Genomic DNA, 25,755 nt, shown 5'->3' on the forward strand with positions numbered 1-25,755 from the left:
TCACCGAAAGGTTCCCGTTTTCAATGAGGGAATTAAAATATCAGCATGGTTCCAAATATTTCGAAGACATTGCCAGAGATATATCGAACTGTTAGGGTCTCTAACTATTAATTATACTTGCACTCCCAAAGACAATAGCAGTAACATGTCAAAACGTGCAACAGATTGTAAAATACACTTTCAAATTATGGTACTAGGGTTACACATGGCAAAGACCTATATAGAACTTTAAGCTTATATACAGCCTTTTTATGCTCCGTGCAGATATTCTCGCAAGGCTTGAAAGGTTAGTATAATATTACTACATAATATAAATCACGGGACTAACAGTGCAGAAATCAGACATGAATTGACAAGTTCACTATGGTGTATAGCGGTTGTTTCTAACATAAAGCATGATCGCTTTAATAATATAGTCCACAACATCAAATGTTGTGCATCATTATATTGTGTAGCAGCTAATGTGATACAGTATATTGTCATTGGTATAATAGTGTTTTTTTTTGTTTGAGTTGTAATAATTGTGAAGCGACCAAGTTGCAGTCCGTCACTGAATGATAATTAGGACTTTTTTTGAAAATGCCCATATTCTCTAGTCATTGCAGGGTAAGACTATAAGCACAATGCACAAGGAGAGAAGGTACACTTTCCACGCCGTCACATGTATGCAAGATTCTAAAGTATATTTGAACAATGACCGAGATCCTAACCTAACGGGTCAGTTTACTAATGCCGATCTCGTGAAAACGTTTTTGGTTAAAAACATAAAAATAGTTTGTATGGTTGCATTTTGAAATTTGGGAAACATTTGCGGGCAACTGTTGAGTACCTCAACGTCAAGGGAAAAGATCAACTTTAAACATAACGAGTATGAAACTTATATGCAGCGATCTGGCACGATTAATTTTCAAAAATTCTTCGACTTCTAGATTTCAATATACACGAATCAACCAAAACGATTAGTTTCTATTCGGGTGTTTCTGGGGAACCGCTTCCGTGCGTTCTAGTGTGTTTTTTTTAAAAAGAGTAACAAAACTCTCTTTGCCCAGTCAATAGTTTAATAAACAGTATTAGATACAAAATTGCATATTCAATGCCTTGAAATTTATTTGAAATAATAACTTTGCAAGTGAAATCAAACTAAAAATGCTAAAAAAAATCTCGAAATCCTATTTATAGAAAATTAGTGACCAATCTAGTTTATGTTCCCTCTCCTATGAAATATGTCTATGCATTTTGCTCTGTTTATTCAGATTCTTACCAGCATGTCTGAATAATCATTTTGCCTCTGAAGATTTTTTTGATAATTTGCCAGTTTAAAATTATCGACACACCATTTATTCGATCAAATTCCGTCTATTTCCCTTAAAACTATTTCAGTTCAAGTAAGTCGTAGGTGTAAAACGTCTCCTTATTAGAATCGTGGACCCTAGGCAATACATCAACAAGACACTAATCCGCTGTTGTCTTGTGAACCTGCAACCTTATATTACTCAATTAAATATTTAGCATTCGTCGAATGATAATTATTGCAATGCAAGTTCACCCCGCTTCCTGTCCTACCAAAGGGAGTGAGCGCACTGCAAAATTAATACATTTCCCACTCGTTTTTCGCAAATTTCTAACTGAGAATTCACTCGTTGCCAAAGTCATTTTTTCGTAAAATGCCTCTCTGTGAGGAATTTTATTTTATGGTCACTGCGCCCTAAATTCTGAAATGTCAGAACACAGATAAGCCTTAGTTAGCTTTCGAGATTGCAGCGCCTTCCAAAGACACCGATATATTTTATTGGTATTTGAGTCTTATTTTGGTTCCTCACTGTCCAGTATACATAACAGTAAAGTATTTGACTATGCTTTACAATTAGCTTTTATTAAGCTGGTGTAATGTGTTCAGGCCGATTCATCCCGAGACCAGTTATTTGCTCTCTCTCTCTAATATAGCTTAAAATGAATACTTAATAGATCCGTGATGTAATCTGTAACTGGACAAATCTGCCGTCTTTTGAACCTTGTGTGACTGAGTCCCTTCCACGATTCCTGTCTGAGTCACTCCTGCAGAACCAGTTAACCTTCCAAAGGTTTTTTTTAAAGTTTCTGAATGTGATTAATGATTTTGGTATCAGGAGCATTGAGGTTAAAGTGCGGAAGGTTGGGATAGAAGGAGAAAGCTTCTCAAACAATACTTGGTTGAATATGCAGCTCTTGATCGAGTCACCCCTGTCTCCTTATCTTTTTAAATGCAAATCTTTGGCTATACGAATTAGTTGACGTCACCTGCCTTTAGTTTGCCATTACTAATAGAAGCTTGTAAACAATCGTTAATCATGTGGGACACGGGCGGATCGCCCTGATCGCCTTTGGAGAGACACTGTTAAAGGCAAACCAGGAAAAAGAAGGTCCTGAGAGTAAGAATCTGGATTTCTCTAAAGCAGCATGCCGATTGCGCCCTATCGCCAACATGTACGTGAGCTATCTTTTGGATAAAGACATGAGCATGTACTCAGGATCCGTCCGGCATTCTGGCATCAACCTGGGCGCCCAGAATTTCGTCAGCCCACCGCAGTACCCGGAGTATGCTGGTTATCATGTACCTGGGGTAAACTTGGACAACCACCCTCAATCTTCAGGGCCCTGGCCTTCTCCTTATGGCCCTTCCCGGGAGGACTGGGGTGCTTACGCGGCACCTACAAACACGGTCCACGCCATCAACACTTCACCAGGGACTCTGTCTTACAACCCGACAGATTATAGCTCGGTTCAGGGCCCGGGATCTGCTGCGATCCAGCCTCTAAACAATAACCTTTTGGAACAGCATTCTCCCAACAGCCAAAGACGCAACCCTTACCAATGGATGAGGAAACCAAACCAACAGCTATCAGCTACGGGTAAGATTGTGTGTCCTAAAACTCCCAGCTGAATGTGATTGTACTCCCCTTTCATATTGCTACCGGAGTGCTTTCACCTCCCCCCATAGCATAACGGTGCAAAAAGCGTGGCTTGCATGCATTTCTGCTGTAAAGATTCCCTTACAGCTGCTGTTAAAGTTTGCTGCCTGCCTAAATCGCTTATTTGTAGAGAGGAGACCAATCCTTAAAAGTAAAGGCCATGGAGTGCTTTCTCCAGAATTGTCATCGTATTACGCTTTATTTTTTATATGCAAAATGTGAAGAAAAGTAGTCTGATTAAGTCCTCTAACTTACATAGTATAAGGGGGAATCCTAGGCAAGAAAATGTGCTTGGAACAATTCCACTGCCGCAAACCCAACCGCATCTGATCGCACTGTTTTTTCACAAGCACTATATCAACTCGGATTCCCTGCACCGGAACCAATGTCAATAAATATTGCTGAAGCCCGGTTTCATCCCCGAAAGGAGCCTAATACAGTAAAGTAGTTTAATTTTACAACTCTGTAAGAGCGAATCAGTCCTCTGTTCAAATTCTTTGTATAATAAACAGCGTGTTATTTTTAAAAACACAGCCTTTCTTACCTTTAAGAAGAGACTCGTCAGAACTGCAAGGGGGATCCTGATGTAGAAAGCCAATGTACCAATATGTACCAATCATCTATTTATAGTATGTACCATTCGCTGTCAAACTGTCAGGAAATTCCGCTTAAACACTAATAAATGAGGAGGCGATATCTTGTCAGAATGCTTTCCATAATGCTATCTGAAAGACCAGTTCCATGTATGCATTGTGCTGCAAGGTTAACAGCATTTGTTATCGTCGGTACTTTCTCACATGGACACTGGCTGCAACAGGGCAGCATAATAACATCATTATTAATGTATAAATAAATGGCAGTAAATTTGTAACGCATTTTTGTGGCTGCTATTCCTCCTGCTTTCTTTCACCTTAATTTATTCATTAGCATCCTGATAAGAGTCTTAAAATGTGGAGACATACTTTAATTGCAATAATTCCAAACCCTGTTATCGACATTCGAAGACTTTATAACCAATTTCGGCCCATATAAATCACTGAACAGTGTCGCCTGACAATTGTTTCTGTGTCATTAAGCAAATACTCTTATTAGTACCCGCTATTTTCCAAGCATTAAGCAACTGTATACTTTTATGAATAGCCAATTTGAACACTGGTTACTACTTGCATAGTGTACTGTAACTCTGCATCCCCTGAACCCCAGCCCCGTTCACCAAGAATTCCACAAAATCTTTCCAAGGCACTCCGAGAAACAACCAAGTTTCGCTTATCCCGGTTTGTGGACCAACGTATAAGTAATGGTTTCGCCCTTATGAACTCTTCAACCAGTATTCCAAAATAACACGTTCTTGTGGTTATCTAGCTCTGCAGGAGGAGGCATCTAGGCTTGGCTAGCATTTAACATCATTGATTTGACATAGAGATTCGGAGAAATGAAATGATTGCAAAATCTATATTTCTCAGCTGTTTTTGAGGTCTATTTTTGACGGTTAGAAGTGAAACCTCAGAGGCCTGTTGCACCGAAGAAGAATTGCACCTTTCACTTGCGATGTCCCCCAACCTCGATGGCCGAGAGGAAGATAAAGATGCCGGTTCAGCTCTTGGGGAATAGGTCAAATGCGAAAACTAAAATGTAAAGAGGCTGCACGACCAGGCGCCGGCCTTAGTTGTAATGTAGATTTATTTTAGACTGAAGACTTGCATGGAGCCCAGATCTCTTTAATTTATTTATGTTATTTCCCTTTCTTCAAACTGCAGACTGATGACTGCTCTCTTATGTGTCAGGGCCTTTCAAGGTTGAATGCTTTGATATACACCTTTTTCTGCCAGTCCCAGCCTATTGTTCCGTCTATCTCCCGGAAAAGGATGGCGAGTTTCGCAGCAAATAAAGAATTTTGACATTTCTGCATGATCCCATTCAGTTCCCAGGCCATCACAGAACAATAAATGTTACTCATTCCGACTAACGAAGTGTTATCCGTGACATACTTATATTGTATGTCAATGAGCTTTTAAAAAAAAGCATTTCTGTGAAATCACGATACAAATTCAGTTCAATTCAGTTTCACTTTATTGCCCATACATTAGTCATTCATTCAAAAATTACACATAAATGGATAATAACAATAAAAAGAAAATTACCTTATCGCAGAGGTCTAACTTTATTTAAAATGTATTAAAAACTATTCCAATGCCTCAAAATAATCAGTCAGTGAGTCCCATCCTGAGTGAATATCCTCATCTATACATTAATCTCCTGTTAAACCTGCGGCCATTCATTTTCCAGTATATTCATGTTCTAAATTCAGAATAATAGTTAGGAAAAGAGGCACAACTCACTACTAAAATTTAGAAACTGAAGCAGTTCGAATTGCAAATGAAATAGTCTCCAATTTACTAAGTAATTCTGGGTAAAAGAAAGCAAAGGCGAAGTCTAAAAATAAGGTTTCCTTTTACCCTAAATAAATATTTATAAGTTCGAGTTTGTTCAAGCTCCAATTTATGTCTTTTTGAAAGTGTGTTTTTATTTTACTTTTTATCAAGTTTATACAGAATTACGTTTTGTGTAAACGCAAAGAAAAATATAATCGAGAACCTGATGAGGTTCCCAATGGGTTCGCTGACCCTTCCATTCAGCATCCAGGGATTATCTGTGTAATTCTTGCTCCCCGAGATAAGCCATGTGTTTTTAGATGATTAATGTGTCTTTTTAAAAGTACATTTGTCAGATCCATTTTTTTTTCGCGTTCTAAAAATGCCTGTATGCGCGCCCCCGCCCCAATACCCAGTCTTGATCTTTGATGCAGGTTCCCATTGAAATTCTTGAGCATTCTTTAGGAACTGGGTTTTAAATGTAAATGTGCCGAGGCTTGTGATGAAAGCTTTTGGCCGCCATTTGTTCCAGAGTGGTAATTCAAACAGAATGGGTTTGTTATTCCCTCATTGAAAAATTCTCTTTGATAAGATCGCCTTGTACTGCATTGTTTGAGCCGTGTTCTCCTTTAAACAGCTGTATACAGATTCCCCGGATCAGACATGTTACTTCGCGGGGTGCTTTTGTTGTGGTTTGCAGCGAATTACCTGAACAAAGTCAGCCTGCCGGCATTGAGCATCGAACCACAAGCAAAAAAAAAAGACAAGAGCTTGAATAATGCCTGATTCTAATCACAGCAAAATAAATAAACGAGCGCAATTATTAAATCCGATTTTATATCCACCCATACAACAAGTTGCATCTACGCTGTATTTTTAAGCAGTTCCCATCCTGACACGTGAACCCAGCTGCACCTCACGCAACTCACCTGTTGGTCTTGTATTGCCAATGGGAAGATTAGATGTTAGGAACCTTGCCTTAGGTCTCAGGAGGGTTTCATTTTCACCTGCTTTTTTTTTGGAGAAGGTGAACATTCCCAGGAGGCTCAAATGCCTTATTTGCCGCAGATTTTTGTGGTGCAAGTTATCTTAATGTTTAGTTTATCGGCCCTTTACTTTCTTTGAACCTTTTTGACTGTTGTCTATTTTACCAAAATGCACACGAACTAATGTCACCTCCTTCCCCCGCCTCCCCAAAATACCACGATCAAACCAGTGAACTGTATTATTGACAAGCCTTGGCATTCGTTTGGTAGGATGTGGGTCAAGTCATTTCGATTTCGATTAGCTCTTGAGGTTACTTCAAACTGGCCTAGCTTTGACCTAAACAATACATACCCGGGATTAATATTTTTCCTACATATTCATTATTGATTAACACAAGCGGCTTTGGCTATGAAATCTCAATCTGAAATTTGGCCTTGTGTGATGATGCACTTTCGCCGTTGGTGACGATCAAAATCGGATAGTCACTTGTGAAATAAATCAATCTGAGTTACTTAAAATGCTCAGGGAAACAAATTGAAAAACCTTCGGGATTTTGATCAAGCTCTTTCCAATCTTGCCTCAGAACCTTTAATCATTTTGACTCCGATTTTCCGGCCTCCTCCGCCAGTGTAAAATTTCCTTCATTGTAAAACAAGGACACACTATGTCAGAGGTGCCCAATTAGTAAGATGAGAAGTCTGGGTCGGAAGATGCACCTGATGATAGAAGGCTCGAAGTTCCACCTCTAACCAAAAACTTGTTCTGAGAAAATGAAAGACATTTTTGATCTGCCAGAAAATGAGGCGGGTGCCGTTTGTTATGCAACAACTTCATGGATCTGTGCACTTTTCGAAAGATCATTTGGCCAGGGACAAAATATGATACAGGAGTGCGGGGCAATTTTCAAATTTAAACGTTAGAAAGTCGATGCTAGGCAGCAGTAGGTGGTTGAGAATAGAATTGGGCAAAGAAGCATTCGGAGATAGGAATAGAATTAAAACCAGGCAGGCATATTTAGAACAAAAACAGAATTACCTGGAAAAACTCAGCAGGTCTGGTAGCATCGGTGGAGAAGGAAACAGTTGACGTTTCGAGTCCTCATGACCCTTCGGCAGAACTGAAGTATAGTTAGGAGAGAGGTTAGGCCTCTGCTGCCAGACCTGCTGAGTTTTTCCAGGTAATTCTGTTTTTGTTTAGGCATATTTAGAATATGTTTTGCCTCCTGGGTCGGGGGGTGGGGGGGGTGGTGATTTTATGGTACACTGTAGGCTCCTATATTTTGTACCCTGCTTATGCATTTGGGTTCAGCTATCGATTGACCTCATGTAACCTTTTAATCTAATTTGCAAAGACGTGTTTTTTCTTCCGTTTTTTTTGAGCACTTCAAATTAATTGCCTTTAAATGCAGCAATTCTCGGTTATCACGGGGGAGCTGAAAATGCTAACATTTCTCTCGTAAACTCTGAAAATAAATGTATAAACCTACAAGAGGCCGTTGTATCTGCTAGTATCACGGGCACAGCATTTCGGAAGGTCTTCATGTAGCTATCAATGTTTGTCGGAAATTGTTTTCAGATCAGCTCACAACAAGTCAATAGGAGAAACGAATCCATTGCACGTTCAATAATATTTATCTGATACTTAACTACCTAATTAACTACAATAAGTATTCCATTTTATACCTCTATAAAAGTTCGATTGTTTCATCAATGCTAGAGAATCGACATCACAATAATACAGAATTTATTTCGTTTTTATTATATAGGTTTCTGCTCCTTTTATCTTGCAGATAAAACGAGAACAAAGGACAAATATCGGGTGGTGTATACAGATCACCAGAGACTGGAGCTAGAGAAAGAGTTTCATTATAGCCGCTACATCACTATCCGGCGCAAAGCGGAGCTGGCAGTTAATCTGGGGCTTTCTGAGAGGCAGGTCAGTCACCGAACTGGAACCGCGCTCCTTCAATAGACAAGTCAAGAAGTCAAGGAGCCGCCACTTGGTCGCATTCACGGCATATTCAGATCATCTTGCATATTTTATCGTGGCAGCAATATCTAAACCCATTTCTTTTCCCATCTCTGATTGAGAGTGGATAAATCCGTAAACCACAGAAAAGTTTGAAGATTACTTTTGAAGATGAACTCATAATGTATTCAGTAGCTGTAATTTCTCTGTATAAACCTTGAAATGTGATTTTTTTAAACAGGTGGCAGTTTACTCAAAGATGTCCTTTCAAATTTTTGAGTTACAACTATATAGGGAGTCAATCCCTAAACATTTCATCTATATCGGGGCATCCAGTGTTAGTGATTCCACACCAGAGGCCCAGAATTAAGGTTAGGGAGCTCATGAACAGAAGAGATTCTAAACTTCCACTCAACACAAACCCTGTGCAATACATGACTAGCAAATTTGCCGCTGTGATTTCAAAATCAGTAACAAAGAAATGCTAATTTAGTAAATTGAACATTAATTCCGCAATGTCACTGGCCAAATCGTATGTGGTGCCAGAGAACAGCTGGGCTATAGCAGCGTCTCGCATTGTAAAACGCAGTCCATAACAAAATATAAACCCACCGTCCATCCAATTCCAGTTAGAAACTTCAACTCATGTCATTATATTTGTGATGTCTCACATTTCTAACAGTGCTCCTCCATCTCGTTTTTGACACCGCTCGATTTCCACCCCAAATTGGCTGGTTTCTTAAGAGAGGAGAAAATACCCGCTGAATACTTTTACCACAAGCAGATAAAGATAATTATATGTGCAGGGCGAGTAAAAATAAAGACCGATTAAAATGCAGGTCTGTTGTTACTCGAGCAAAAACTAAGGCATAAAAAAGCAACGTAACAGGGATTATACTTCTCATGTATTTAACAATGTTGTTCAAATTATGAACATTTATTGAGTTGGCGTTTCTTTGTAATTTAAGTAGTCTAAATGACCTAGTCCCCGCGCTTACCCGCGGAACAACGATCCTTTTAACACAACTTAAAGAGAAACTGCATTTCTGGTATTGCACTAAATTATTCTTCATTTGACATTTTCAGGTAAAGATCTGGTTTCAGAATAGAAGAGCAAAAGAGCGAAAGCTGACGAAGAAGAAGTTGCAACAACAGTCTCAGCAGGGGTCGGCCCAACTCAGCCCAGTTCCTCCCGGGACAGCCGCTCCTCTTTCGGTTACTAACGGCGGAGTACTGGCAGCCAACGGAGGCGTCTTACCTGGCACCGTCTCTCAATGAACACCGTTTCAGATTTTCAGATACAGAAAGAGACAGAGTAGGTGGGGTGGGGGAAGTGTAAACCTCTTAAAGCGAGGAGCTCCAGATTCATCGGTGCCCAAAAAGACGTTTTACAGCACTCCAGGGATACATTATGGAAGCATTGGACTTTTTATATCTGACATTGTTTGGACATTTTATTCCAGACTTCAACAGTAGCTATGAGATTGTGATCGCTAAAGGACATTGAAGATTTGCCACGGGTATACCGACAATGTGAACAGATTGTAACTTGGATATTTTTCCTGTGTGCTTCAGGCTATAAAGCAGTGAAATGTTGTGTTTAATATAGTTGTCAGCTGTTGGGTTTGGATCACAGAAATACTATCAGTGTATTTCAAATGTGAATCTCCTTCCTTCCCAGAAATTCTCCCGAACTGGATTGTCCTTATTTCAGTTGTTTTGTTTCCCCCAGCTTTCGATGTATATAAATTCCATATTTTCCCCTTCAAAAACACTTTTGTAAATCTAATACGCTAGTTGTAAACAGATTAGTTTATTGCAATGTAGATTTCAAAGTTTGAATTCCGAATCACAGAATTTGATTTATTTTACGAGATGTTGGGAAGTTAATTGTAATTTTGCAGTACTGTTTTATTTGGGGGCGGAGGGGCGGGGGCGTCTCACATTCTTGTTGCTGTGATGGCTGTAGGGTATTGAAGTAGTAAATCATCTGTTTTGGTTGGATTTGGAAAGAGAGAAAAGCACTTTCACAGAAGTTAATGGATTGGTTTTACAATAGTGAGCTCACCGACAATTGCTTAACGATCTGCTAATGCTTCATCTGTACTGCACAAGTAAATCCACAATGTTCAACCTTTTTCTGAAAATTGCAGTTATAATGCCCTGGCAATTAGCCGTGTGGATTGAATGTGGGGGCCTTCTTGCAAATTGCCATATTATTTGGCAGGATTACACTTCAATCTTAATTTTCACTGAATGCGAAAGGTGAACGGTACACCTCAGTTATAAATACTATAACAGTTCTCTGGCCCAACAACATGCAAGTCTGCATTTAACTTGTGTTTCTTTTATTTTTGTTCAATAATAAATTAATAATACAGATTTAGAGAAATTTAATTTAATACACTGACACTCAGACTCTTTAACCTTTATACCGATTGGCACGAGAGAGTCCGCTGATTGTTTTCAGGGGTAGACTAGGTCACATTATCACTTTGTTCATTGTACTGGAAAACGTACTTTGATACTTCCTACTTGCTATCGAATAAATAGAGGTAGATAATTGATCTTATTGCCGATGAGTTAACTGGCGTTGCTATGCGTTGCTGTGAAACGGCAGACCATAAACTGTGTTTGGTGGCAAACCCTGAGCAGAAGGGTTGTTTGTACAATGGTTACAGGGCAAAAGTCAGCATTGTTCTGCTGGTGGAGATTAAAAGTTTGCAAAAGAGTGCAGTAATATGCGCCAATGGAACTAGTGCCTTTCTACTTGGAAGAAAAGCAGCGTGAAATATAGAGCGACACATTAGTTCTTCAGTAAGGCCGTTCACAATATTGAGTAATGAGACGCTAACTTATCAATTCAGACAAAAAATACCAATATTCAATGGTAGCATATTAAAACCAATGAAAGTTATGCAGTGCGACTGCGGTATATAGGAACATATATACGAACATACAAGGCCAGTCAGCACATTTGAAAAATATCTGAGAAACTCTTGGAATTAAACATTTAATCCAAAAGTACCTATTTCGAAGCAAATCGGTTTTCTACAACTAATTGTTGCCACTTATTAAATAAGCCTGAGAAACATTGGAATAATTCAGGAATTTAAAAAAAAACACGTTTCTGTAGGAGAAAACTGCATTTTATTTGCCTCTTTAATAACCTCTTATGGTTTAATGTTTATGTGATCTACACCAGGAATGTGGTTAAACAGACCCTTCAGCACCTTTAAACTTGTCTTCCATTCAAATGAAACATCAGCTTTAAGGTCCCTACACATCCGCAACGCTTCACTAATTTAACTTTACATGGATTTTTTAAAAAGATTAATATGTTGAGATGAAATCAATGAATTTGCACATCCAGACATCAAGCTAATGAATAATAAATAGGCATGCTACTCTCAATGGCCAGCCAACGTGGTCAAATAACCGAGAAAATGTAATAGCATGTTGCGATATACAGTCAGAACAGTAGCATAAATACAGCCCCACGGGTTATGAGAAGAGCTGGATCAGTTTGCAATGTAAGTTTAGTGTTGGCGTTTGTACCCTGGATCTTGGGCCACGCGGTTTGTGAACCTTTTGTAGGAGGAGTTTCGCAGCCTTTGGGTATTTTACCGACCAGAATGTTTTGACATCTTTGTGGTGCTGAAATCTGGTTTAACAATGTGCTTGCTGCCTTATGTCTCAGGCCCTGTCTTAAACGGTTGAACACCGCGAGACATTATAAAGTGCTGACAAGTTAAACGTAAAAGCAGGACCTCGCCGCTTTCCAAATGTTTGTATTTTAATTCTTGGGATGGCACTTTGCACCTGCAAATATTCACATATGCACAGAACCCTCTCCTCGCCAAGAGCAGTTACGAAAGTTCCAGCTCGATGAAAGCGAAGCCATGTCAGTTGGTTACCTGCCTGGCTGGTCCCGGACTCTGCTGTCACAGACTGGCAGCTGTAGCAGCTTTAAGCTCCTATGCTCAGTTTTGGGCAGCACACTACAAACTCGAATGGACTCATATCAGAAGTGGTATAGGACAGAACAATAAAACAATGATCCTAAATTTAAAAAATGGCGGGACGGAAAAAAAGAAAAATTCGACTTTTACAGTCAGAACATAGTTAAGGGGAATTTAAGAATACTGGAACAGGGAAGATAAATGGGAGATGAATAAAGAAGACATTTAGAAGATACTAAAAAGATATGACTACTCAATAATTCACTTGCTTGGAATAATTTGTAAAATAAAGTATTGGCGGCAAAATATTGAGGTTTGAAATAGAATTGATTTAATGAAAAACGCCCTGAATATTGACATAGTTCGCACAGACATCACCTACCCATTTCTAGCAGCTTCTCCAATTCATTTCCACACTCAGCAAGAGCAGAACATTCATGCCTAGACTGATAAGTGATAATAGATCCGTGCCCGCAAATGCCAGGCAATCATCATCTCCAAGGAGAGATGATCTAACCGCCTCTCCCCGACCTTCGCTGAATTGCGCACTGTCTTCATCCTGGAGGTCACCATTGGCCAGAAACCTAAATGAGCCTCCTAAATACCCGGGCGAGAAGTGTGGGTCAGAGGCTGGGTATTCTGTGGAGAGTAACTCTCCTCCTGACTTCCCAAAGCCTGTCCACCATCTACAAGGCACAAGTCGGGAGTGTGATGGAACACTTCCCACTTGCCTGGATGAGTGCAGCTCATCGTCATCCAGGGCAAAACAGTTCGTTTGATTGATTGGTATCCGATCCACTACCTTAAACACTTACTCCCTCCACCCCCAGCATAGAATGGCCTCAGTATGTATCATTTACAAGATGAAGCAACTTGCCATTGATTCTTGGACAGCAGCTTCTAAACCCGTGACCTCTACCGCCTAGAAGGATAAGGGCAGCATGTACATGGGAATACCACTAGTAAGTTCCCCTCCAAGTCACACACATCCTGACTCAGAACTCAATCATAGTTCCTCCTTTACCATCACTGGGTCCTGGAACTCTCTCCCTAACATCATTGTGAGTGTTCCCAAACCACATGGACTACAGTGGCTCAAGAAGGCAGCTCATCACTACTTTCTCAAGGACAAATGAGGGGTGGTCAATAAATGCTGGCCGTGTCAGCGATGCCCATTTGTCACGATCATATATATATTATAAAATCTTGAATTGTTTATTAATAATTGCAATGCTCTGTAATTTTTAATTTTTGGTAATTTAATTATAGTCTGAAACATGATTCGTTTACATAAAGTCATTTTATGACAGAGGTTAGGGGCATTTTAGACTTTTACGTTTAATTTTTCTAGACCATAATATATAAATGATTAATTAGCACTCAGGCAATTGAAGAGGAAGTGATTGGTGTGCAAATCAGTACAATTGAGATTTGTAAACACAATTAGATTCCATGGACATGAATTAGAATAATAAAGACTTCTGAAAATGTATTCTCATCCAATTTGGCACAGGAGAGACTGTTCATTATCCATTCAATTTGGTTCTTGCTACAATCACTTTTAAATCACTCCAGGAGTAGTGTAAAATCACATATAATCGCTTCTTCAGAAAAAAAACTTCAGGTCACAGAAGGCTCTTCTGACAGGTTAGGAACATTGACCAGAGCTCTCAAACTCCCGTAAGGGCCCTATTATATCTAAGTTCATGTTCTGTAGGTTTCACAGCAGCTCGCCGGCTATCTTCCCTTTTGGGCTACTTCCATTCGTATCAACTTGCTTCCGGTAATGGGCCACTTGTTCAGAACAGTAAACACGAGGTTAGGTACGCAATTTTGGAAACAAATCGCCTAGGATTCCTTCCTAATAAATGCCCTCCTTTCTCATGACACGGTCCCAGTATTTGCTGCTGCTTGCAACTGTTTTGGAAGTGAACCTTTCTGGCGGCATTATTTGGACGAAAGATGTCAACATTTGCTTACTCTGACATTAAACTGCTGACCTTTTTGCTGGACCAAATTCCTTTTAGAAACTATTAATTCAGTTGCTTATTACAGGACCGCTAAGATCTTAAACATTTCCCATTTTTTTCCAGAGTGCATTTCAATGTACCAGGAATGTCATCTAGTTTCGCTCGCTAATATGGTGGCACTGAGCATGAGCTGGCTCATTAAGGATTTAAAAGGCAGCAGCCCGATAGGTTATTGCTCTTCCTGTTACACTCATTAATATTGCATTACAGTCAGTACCGCAAAGTTCTCTGTGCACTTTACTGGGAATAAACATTATTTACAATGCAACTTTAACGGACCATGGAAGATTTCAGGTACAGGCGTCGTAACCAATTTTCAAGTATCTATTATAATATCAGGCGCATAAATATTGGTTAATATTGCATTTGGAATGTTTGAAAAGATTATTTAGTCAATCTCTTTGGCGAAGCCCTTCCATATCTGTGGTAAATTCTTCCTAACGCTTTGGTTATTTTATCAACCAAGGTGGGAATCTCTCCGCCCCCCAGCTGTCTAGATCAGTTCTACCCAACAGGGGGCAGTATGGCATCGTCTTTATTCCTGGTGTGCTTCGAAGGGTAAGTAGAGCTTTGCTTATCTGTAATTCATATATAATTATTAACATCCGTTCACCTAAATATCCGGTTTTGTCCATTGCCAGACCGTGAATATGTTAGGCGACTCACCAATTTGGAAATTTGGTGTCAGTCGTGGCTCAGTTGGTGCCACTCTATCTTGTCAATCAAAAATTGAGGGTTCGAGTGCCAGTCCAGGGTCTTAAGCACAAAAATCTCAGCTAACATCCTAGGGCAGTACTAAGGTCGTTTGTTTAAACATTAACCCGAGGTCCGGTCCTGTCAGTTGGATGTAAAAGATTCAATAGCAATGTTTTGAAGGAGGGCAGTGGAGTTAAACCCACTGTCCAGAGCCAATATTTATCAATATTAGTATCACTAATCTAACCTCAATCAATATCACTAAAAACAGAGTTATCTGGTCATTATCACATAGCTTGCTGTGTGCTACATTTCCTATTACTTCTTAAAAGGCAGTCCCTTGGGGTTGAGGATGGCTTGCTTCCACTCTGGATCGATGGGTTCTGAGATGGCTGATAAATCCAACACACCATCTGCACACTTTTCCATATGTGGGGCAGCTGGTGCTTGAAGGATTGGGCAGATGAGGAGTTGAATGTTTGTGCACTCTCTCTGATGTTTCAACTTCACCTCTACATGTTCCCGATGAAGCCTCTATATGTTGAGTCCCTTCCTGAATGAACCTTCTCCATTTTGGTCTGTCACAAGCCAGGGACTCCTTCTGCGTTGTCGGGGATGTTTGATCTCTTCAGAGATGCTTTGAGGACATCCCTAAAGCATTTCCGTTGTCCTCTTGGGAGTCTCCTGCCATGACCGAGTTCCAAATAGAACAGTTGCTTAGGGAGTCTGCTGTCAGGCATACAAATGACATGTCTGAGCCAGTGGAACTGGTTTTGAGTGATTAGTGCCTCAGTGCTTGGCATATTGGCTTGGAAGGGGACTTGGGAAAGGAGTTGGACCACATTTCATGCTACAGGATTTGGAAGCACCAGTGGTGGTACTCCTCCAGTGCCTGCTGTAGGTTGTCCAAGTTACCTACTTTTTGTATAACATGTCCATCTAGGAAATGGCTCATGCAACATTTTGAAAATATATTTTTTTTATTCATTAACAGGATGTGGGCTTTGCGGGCTGGGCCAGCATTTTGTTGCCCATCCCTAGATGCCCTTTAGAAGGTGGTGGTGAGCCGCCTTCTTGAACCGCTGCAGTTCATGTGGTGTAGGTACACCCACAGTGCTGTTAGGGAGGGAGTACCAGGATTTTGACCCAGCGACAGTGAAGGAACAGCGATATATTTCCAAGTCAGGATGGTGAGTGACTTGGAGGGGAACTTCCAGGTGGTGGTGTTCCCATCTATCTGCTGCTCTTGTCCTTCTAGATGGTAGTGATCGTGGGTTTGGTAAGTGCTGTCTAAGGAGCCTTGGTGAATTCCTGCAGTGCATCTTGTAAATGGTACACACTGCTGCTACTGTGCGTCGGTGGTGGAGGGAGTGAATGTTAGTGCAACTGGTGTCAATTAAGTGGGCTGCTTTATCCTGGATGGTATCAAGCTTTTTGAGTGTTGTGGGAGCTGCACTCATCCAGGCAAATGGGGAGTATTCCATCACACTCCTGACTTGTGCCTTGTAAGCGGTGGACAGGCTTTGAGGAGTCAGGGGGTGAGTTACACGTCACAGGATTCCTAGTTTCTGACCTGCTCTTGTAGCCACAGTATTTATATGTCTAGTCCAGTTCAATTTCTGGTCAATGGTAACCCCCAGGATGTTGATAGTTGGGGATGCAGTGATGGTAATGCCGTTGAACATCAAGGGGCGATGGTTAGATTCTCTCTTGTTGGAGATGGTCATTGCCTGATACTTGTGTGGCATGAATGTTACTTGCCTCTTGTCAGCCCAAGCCTCGATATCATCCAGGTCTTGCTGCTTTTGGGCAGAGACTGCTTCAGCGTCCAAGGAGTTGCAAGTGGTGCTGAACATTGTGAAATTGCAGATGCTTTAGTCATAATCTTCCAAAGTTTTCTTGATTCAGGAATTGTTCCTTCGGATTGGAAAATTGCAAATGTATCCCTATTATTTAAGAAAGGTGTGAGAGAGAATCCAAGAAATTATAGATCTGCTAGTGTAATATATGTTGTGGGGAAATGATTGGAATCTGTAATGAAGGACTGAGTGACTGAGCACTTAGAGAAAGCTGAGCTGATCAGCGAGAGGCAACCTGGACGTGTAAAATGTAGGCATGTCTAATGAGACTAGTTGAATTTTTGAGGAAGTAACTAAAGTCATTGTCAGGGGAATAAGAGACCATTAGCTAAAATCAAAGCTCATGGCATTGAAGGAGAATTATTTACCTAGTTAGGAGATTGGCTTGGTAGTAGAAAACATTGAGTAGGGTAAATGTTCATGTACTCAAATTGGAAGGAAGTGACTATTCTTATGCCACAAGGACCTGTACTGAGACTTCAACTGTGCACCATCTATATTAATGACTTAGGTAACACAATAGAGAATCATGTGGAATCATATGGGAAATTTTAATGTGGTGACATGCTGGAGTGGGGGTGGTGGGGGAGGGGGGGGGGTGGCGGCTCAGTAGTACATGGATAAATCAGTGTATTTTTTAAATGGTGATAAGTTAGAAACAGTGGAGGTCTAAAGAGATTGAAGGTCCATTTACACAGTTCACTAAAATATACAAGTTAGGTCAAAAAATAATCTAAATGGCTAATAGAATAGGGAACATGGGGAACCTGGGGTAAGTGCAGTGCACCTGTAAGTGGATTTTTAAACCAGGCATTGCATTTGCATCTGATTTCCATGTTCGTTAATCAATTAGCATGAGCAGATGTGCTGGTGATTCACATGAGTTTATTTCAACTGACTATTAAAAGGAACACTGTAAAGATGACAATTGCTGGGTTATGGAGGTGGTGTACAGAAGAAACAACTGGTGTTATAGGGTCCCAATGTGACACGACTGCACTCACTTCCCAGATGCCTCCATGGCCTTGATCCTGTCATCTATAAGGGCCTGCGGTGAGATACTCTACCCTGTCAATGGGAGGAAGAAGCCTGCCAAAGAGAGGAACAAGGTATGGCTGGAAATTGCTGAGGAGGTGATCAGCAGGAGTGTTCTAGCAAACCTGGGAAGCCACTGCACCCACCTGAATTAAGTTTGAAAACCCTGATTAAAAAACTCTTAACCCCTATTGACGTATTTAAATTGGCAACCCACCCCTGAAAGGGGTTGGTCGGGGGGACGGGTAGCTTACGTGGTACTATTAAGTGCAGAAGTCGGAGAGTTGGAGTTGGTTTCCTGATGTGTTGTCAATTTCAGCGCCTTTAACTCTCTGAACCTGCTCCCACACCAAATGGCTTTTGTAAATTAAAACTCCCCCCCACCCCGCCAAGAATCATAGGACTCAAGTTTGCCAATAACACAAAGATTGGTGGTGTAGTAAGCAGGACACAAAATTACAGAGACATCCATATATTAAGTCAAATAATTAAGGCAAATTGGCAGGAAATGGATTTCAGTGCAAGTAAATGTGAGATTATCCATTTTGGACTAAAAATGGATAAATCAGAGTATTTTTTAAATGGTGATAAATTAGAAACAGTGGAGGTCTAAAGAGATTGAAGGTCCATTTACACAGTTCACTAAAATATACTAGTTAGGTCAAAAAATAATCTAATTGGTTAATATAATGTTAACTTTAAAATTAGAGTACTGGAATATAATGGGAGGCAGTTTTGCTGCAATGATATAAAGACCTAGACTATGTCTGGGTAACTTCTGCAATTTTGGGCACCACATCTTAAAAGAGACAAATTGGCTTTTGGAAGTTGTGAAATGTAGACTTACCAGAATGTTACCAGGGAGCCAAATGTTAAATTATGAGGAGATATTACATAAACTAATCTTGTATTCCCTGGAATATAGAAGGTTAAGGAATTTGATTGAGGCTTTTTTGGATTTTTAAAAGGAGCAATTGGAGAGAAACATTCAGATTGTTATGGGAGGCTAGGAAAAGGTGGCATAACTTCAAAATCAAAGCCAGGCTATTCCAGAAAAATTTGCGAAACACATTTTCATGCAAAGGGTGATAAAATGAGGAACTTTCTCTCACAAAAAGCAGTAGATGTGAGATCAATTAATAATTTAAAATCTGAAATCATTAGAACTTGCTAGTCAAGTTTTTAAGGGATGTGGAGCTAAGACAAGTAAATGGAGTCATTATGAATATCAGCTGTGATCTCTGTGAATAGCAGAGGGTTGAATGGCCTACTCCTGTTTCTATGTCCTACTCCACAAACTGCATTATTACATCCCCAGACCATCTCAAAGCACCTCACATCCACAGAATTACTTCCTGAAATATAGTTAATATTGTTGTCATTTGCACATGATAACAAGGCATGAGCAGCATACGAGATAAATAAACAGTTAAAGCCCATTTTTGATGGTTCATTTGTGCAAGGAATCTTGGCCAGAACAGAATTTCTTTAAAAAGTACCATTGGAATCTGTTACATCACCTAAACAGGTCCTTAGTTTCCTGTACAGTAGATGCTTTTTTTTGGGACATGGGCATCACTGGCTAGGCCAGCATTTACTGCCCATCCCTAATTGCCCTTGTTCAGAGAGCATTTTTAAGGGTCAAGTCAACCACATTGCTGTGAGTCTGGAGTCACCAGGTATGGATTGCAGATTTCCTTTCCTAAAGGACATTAGTGAACCAAATGGGTTTGTGGTCATCATCAGACTTTTAATTCCAGATTTTTATTGAATTCCAATTTCATGATCTGCCATGGTGGGATTCAAACCCTGGCCCCCAGAGCATCACCCTGGAATACTAGTCCAGTGACAATACCATTATGCAACCACCTCCCCACATTTGCAACATTGCACTGGATAATCAGTAATACAGTTCCTAAAGCGGGACTTGAATTGTAGAGTTTTCACTAGTGTGTAATTGGGAAATTCTGCCTAGAATGCATTTGAAATTGCACTGGTTAGGTTACAGTTCAAGTTTTTGCTAAAATCTATTGCATAATCACAAACATAAAATTTTCCATGAATCTGACAGTGTAATAAAACTTACTTGTTTCCTTTTTCTTCTTTACATTAAAAAGTATTTGTTGATGAATTTAAGAGTGATGTAGTTTCATTAATGCAACTGAAAATGGGGTTATCACCAAAAAGAAATAATGTTTAATAAGGGTGGCCAGTCCTCATCCTGTGAGTAAGTTGATTTAAAATCACTGAAAACGATTTTTAAAAACATTGCTGAGCCATTTAACAGTTTCATTGGTGTATAACTGTCAGTTCCTTAACCAATTAAATACTTTTTGACATGAAAAGGTTTTTAAAAAGTTCCAACCAGAGCCTGTGCATCAAAGAAAAGGAACACATTTGAAGAACCTTCTCAAACTAATGCAATTGACAGAATCTCGCAAATCAACATGGGTTTTTTAATTGATTCATTCACAGGATGTGGGCCTCACTGACTAAGCCAGCATTTACTGTCCATCCTAACTGCCCTGGGGAAGGTGGTGGTGAACCATCTCCTTGAACCACTGCAGTCCATGTTGTTAGAACCAAGGGGTGGAATTTTGCAGCCCTGTTGCAGCAGGGGCAGGGCCATAAAATGAAGCGAGCCATTCTAAAGTCCATTGACTTTGACGGGACTGTAAAATCACGCTGGTGTAAAATTCTGCCCCATATCTTCCAGAACTGCATTTTCTTTTAAAATTTGGAAGCACCGTGCATTATTTGGACGCTTGACATTTTTTTTAAAAGTCATACGTTCACCTTGGAATGTGAACAAGCATGCCTTTTCCAAAAAATCACCTAGCTGGCATGGCACGTGAGGGTAGGGGAACTGTTTGCTTACTGAACTGCAATCACTGTAATTGATGGGAAAAAAGTGGTTTAAAGGCAAAGGTCTGGTGTTTTACTGAAATCACCTGACAGAGGAGCTTTAAGTTTTGAACTGGATTTTTTGCACTCAGTTGGGAATCAACTGAGAAATTAACCTGCCCAGTTCGCACTCTCTTTGCCTTGTTGAAATAGAATGATTATCAGTATCCAGCTAGGAATCCCCATCTCAGTGGAAGTTGCCTGTCTTCGGAAACCTAAGAGGCTGAGACAAGAAGGATTGATCCAGCTATATTCTCCTCCATGTTGAAGCTCCATTGGTGAGACTCTCCAAACATTTACACGAGGGAGCACCAAACTGACAACCTCAAAACCCTGCGAAATTTAACCTTTTTATAAAGTTTTCTCTTTAACCACCCATCTCTGCAGGGACCCTATCTCTTTGTCCTTTGTTTGTTTGTGTGTATGTCTGTGTGTGCTGGGGTATTTTAAAAGGGATAGATAGTTACACTTCCAGATTAGAAATGATGTGTTAACCAGTTCTTGCAACTTGTTTTGAAAAAAAGTTTTGTTTTATAATATGTCAATCATTCTGAAAGAGGCCTGGTTAAAGTCTCTTTTATTCTGGGTCTAACAGAAATGAAGATAAATAATTGGCCATTTTGATGAGTGAATTAAACATTTACACTAATGGTGTGTCCTGTGGAGTAGTGTGGTGAGATCAACTGCGTACTCCTCCCATCCCGGTCATACCAATGTGGACTTGCTACACCCACAGCGCTGTTAGGGAGGGAATTCCAGGGTTTTGACCCAGCGACAGTGAAGGAATGGTGATTTAGTTCCAAGTCAGGATGGTGTGTGACTTGGAGGGGAACTTGGTGGTGTTCCCATGTAACTGTTGCACTTGCCCTTTTAGGTATTGGGGGTCATGGGTTTGGAAGGTGCTAGCTAAGGGGCCTCTGTGAGTTCCTGCAGTGCATCTTGTAGATGGTACACACTGCTGCTACTGTGCGTCGGTGGTGGAGGGAGTGAATGTTTAAGTGGTGGATGGGGTCCCAATCAAGCGAGCTGCTTTATCCTGGCTGGTGTTAAGCTTCTTGAGTGTTGTTGGAACTGCACTCATCCAGGCACGTAGAAATATTCCATCACACTTCTGACTTATGCCTTGTAGATGATGGACAAGCTTTGAGGAGTGGGGAGATGAGTTACTATCCACAGAATTTCCAGCCTCTGATTTCTTGATATCACGTGGAGTGAATTGAATTGGCTGAAGACTGGCATCTGTGATGCGGGGGGCCTCAGGAGGACGGTGAGATGGATCATCTACTCAGCACTTCTGGCTGAAGATGGTTGCAAATGCTTCAGCCTTATCTTTTGCACTAATATGCTGGGTTCCCCCATCATTGAGGATGGGGATATTTGTGAAGCCTCCCTCTCCAGTGAGTTATTTCATTGTCCACCATCATTCACAACTGGATATGGCAGGACTACAGAGCTCAGATCTGATCTGTTGGTTGTGAGATCTATCGCATGGTCTTTCCACTGTTTGGTACGCAAGTAGTCCTGTGTTGTTGCTTCACCAGGCTGACAGCTCATTTTTAGATATACCTGGTGCTGCTTCTGGCATACCCTCCTGCATTCTTCATTGAACCAAACCTTGGCATCTCCAGCTTGATGATAATGGTAGAGTGGGAGATTTGCTGGGCCATGAGGTTACAGATTATGGCTGAATACAATTCTGCGGTTGATGATGGCCTACAGCACCTCATGGATACCCAGTTTTGAACTTGTCGTGCCCCTAGTCAAGTTGTTCCAGTACAACTATGACACTGATGTTTACCCAGCTATGTGGAAAATTGCCCAGGTATGTCCTGTACATAAAAAGCTGGTTAAATCCAAACCGGCCAATTACCACCCCATCAGTCTACTCTTGATCATCAGTAAAGTAATAGAAGGGGCCAGGAACAGTGCTATCAAGCGGCACTTGCTTAGCAATAACCTGTTCACTGAAGCCTAGTTTGGGTTCCGCCAGGGCCACTCAGTTCCTGATCCCATTACAGCCTTGGTTCAAACATGGACAAAAGAGCTGAATCCCGAGATGAGAGCTCTTGACATCAAGGCTGCATTTGACTGAGTGTGGTATCAAGGAGCCCTAGCAAAACTGGAGTCAATGGGAGTCAGGGGTAAACTCTACTCTGGTTGGAGTTATACCTAGCACTAAGAAAGATGGTTGTGGTTGTTGGAGGTCAGCCATCTCAGTTCCAGGACATCACTGCAGGAGTTGCTCAGGGTAATGGCCTCAGCCCAATCATCTTTAGCTGCTTCATCAATGACCTTCCTTCCATTCAAAGATCAGAAGTGGGGATGTTCACTGATGATTGCACAATGTTCAGCACCATTTGCGACTCCTCAGAGACTGAAGCAGTCCATGTCCAAATGCAGCAAGACCTGGACAATATCCAGGCTTGGGCTGACAAGTGGCAAGTAACATTTGTGCCACACAAGTGCCAGGCAATGACCCTCTCCTACAAAAGAGAATCTAACCATCGCCCCTTGACATTCAATGGCAATACCATCACTGAATCCCCCACAATCAACAGTCCAGGGGTTACCATTGACCAGAAACTGAACTGGACTAGCCATAAAAATAGTATGGCTAGGACAGCAGGTCAGAGGTTAGGAATCCTCTGGCAAGTAACTCACCTCTTGACTCCCCAAAGCCTGTCCACCATCTACAAGGCACAAGTCAGGAGTGTGATGGGACGCTCTCCACTTGCCTGGATGACTGCATTTCCAACAGCACTCAGAAAGCAGGACAAAGCAGCACGCCTTATTGACACCACATCCACAAACATTCACTCTCTCCGCCACCAACATACGGTAATAGCAGTGTGTACCATCTACAAGGCGCACTGCAGGAATTCACCAAGGCTTCATAGACAGCACCTTCTAAATCCACGACCACTGCCATCTAGACCACTAAAAGGTCAAGGGCAGCAGATACATGGGAACACCACCAGCTGGAAGTTCCCCTCCAAATCATTCACCATCCTGACTTGGAAATATATCGCCGTTCCTTCAGTGTCGCTGGATCAAAATCCTGGAACTCCCTCCCTAACAGCACTGTGGTTGTACCTAGGCCACAGGGACTGCAGTAGTTCAGGAAGACAGCTCTCCACCACCTTCTCAAGGGCAACTAGGGACGGGCAATAAATGCTGGCCCAGCCAGTGAAGCCCACATCTTGTGAATGAATAAAAATGTTTTGGGTATGGGCAAATTTGTGGGTTTGGCCTGATCCAGGCTAATTGGCCCAAATCTTCTGCTATCTGCATCACTGGGACCAGAACACAAGTTGGGAGATGCACATCAGGACACTACGAAAGTCCTGTTGTGCAGACATGTGCATTAGATCCATGGGAAGTTTAAGTTCCGGTAGGGTCTTTTACACTGCCTGAATTGCTCCAATGTTTCCTCTGACAGTTCCAGGCTTCTCATTGAAATGTGGAGACTTGGGCTAGATGCCCAGAGGTTGCCCTGGAAATTGCATGGATCTGCCTCGCCAATTTCCTTGCTGGCCTAAGAACAGGGTAACAGATTTAGAAAGTTAAAGGGAGTAGGCAGCAGCTGAATCGCAGAACTACTGAAGGTTCGTGGAAGCCATTTTAATGGTTAACATGTTCAAATGATCTGTAACTCTCCAGAATGCTTAAAAAAGATAGACATATGAATTTTTTTCCAACTTTTTCATAGAATTTGGCTGTTTAGCAAGCTTTATAAAAGAGCAATGTGATATAGGTGTGCAGCTTGGTATGTTTCAGTTTTAAGTCTCTTTAATGCAATGATGATTTTTAGAATCCTTTTCAAAAGCATATGTGATAGAGGAGGTCTGCAGCATGTTAGAATTCACTGTTACAAGTTCTCTATGTAAGTTGATTTTTTAGAATGTTTTATAAAAATGCAATGTATTATAAATGACATCTGTAAGCTGGTGTAAGCTATGACTTTAACAGGTATTCCAGCATCTGTTGTGGATTCAAACAGTGAGTAGGCATACGTTTACCTTTTGGTGCATCAGAAATCTTGCTTTTCGTCATGCAATTTCTTTCGTTAGAGAGAGGGCATGATGCAGGCGCAGGGACCATGAAAGAAGTCAGGCACCATGCCCGCTTGCTGACCAGAAAGACAAATTACCCAGCCCTGAAAGTGTATAGAGAGAGGATGTCAAACAAAATGATACCACAGGAGTTGTGCGTCAGCCAACAATACTTCAGCAGAGAAGTGATTGACTGCCTCTGTGATTTCTTGCAGGGTGACCTGAAGCCAAGCTCTAAATGCCAAACTGCCTTATCAGTGGCAACGAAAGTAACCAGTGCACTGAATTTTTATGCATGTGGGTCATTTCAGTCAGCGCTGGTGTCATATGCAACATCTCCCAGGGTGCGGCGGGAGCTTATGCTCACCAGTTTACCGAGGCAATCTACCATGGGGCTTCTGAGTTGTTAACTTTAACATGTCCCCTAGGAAGATGAGGGAGCAGCCCAAAGCATTACACAGGGTTGCTGGTTTCCCAAATGTGTTTGGGGCTATCAGTGGAACACATATTCCACTGAAGGCAGCAAAAGATGAGCCTGTTTCGTTCATCAACAGGGAGAGCTTCCATTCTTTGAATGTCATGAGTGGTTGTGATGCCCTACTAAAGATTGTCACTGTAAATGCAGATAACTGAGGAAGTGTTCATGATTCAGTCGTCCTGGTGAACATAAGATTGTACCACACCGTCACTGCATCAATGGAAAGTTCAGGATGGCTCCTGGGTGATAAGGGTTGCCTGCTGAGAATGCGCTGATAACAAGCGCAGGAAAGATCCAACCGTGCACATGTCTCAAGAAGTCAGGTGGTGGATATGACAATAGGGCTGCTGAAGTCATGTTTCCATTGCCTGGACAGGTCATTATTAAAGTATTCTCCTGTGAAAGTGTTAAAGATTGTACTAGCATGTTGTGCATTGCCCTCCAGGAAGAACTAGACCTACACT

The 25,755-nt window shown here is 41.1% G+C and overlaps 1 protein-coding gene across 1 annotated transcript; it reads left to right on the top strand.

Annotated features, from left to right (window-relative positions):
* Positions 1-2,461: 2,461 nt before the first annotated feature.
* Positions 2,462-9,553, top strand: LOC144682453 (homeobox protein CDX-1-like). Its single transcript, XM_078544855.1, has 3 exons — positions 2,462-2,888; positions 8,097-8,242; positions 9,362-9,553. The coding sequence occupies exons 1-3, from the start codon at positions 2,462-2,464 to the stop codon at positions 9,551-9,553; spliced, it is 765 nt and encodes a 254-aa protein (XP_078400981.1).
* Positions 9,554-25,755: the final 16,202 nt, after the last annotated feature.

Source organism: Cetorhinus maximus, chromosome 7, assembly GCF_964194155.1.
Source record: "Cetorhinus maximus chromosome 7, sCetMax3.hap1.1, whole genome shotgun sequence".
Classification (NCBI taxonomy): Eukaryota; Metazoa; Chordata; class Chondrichthyes; order Lamniformes; family Cetorhinidae; genus Cetorhinus; species Cetorhinus maximus.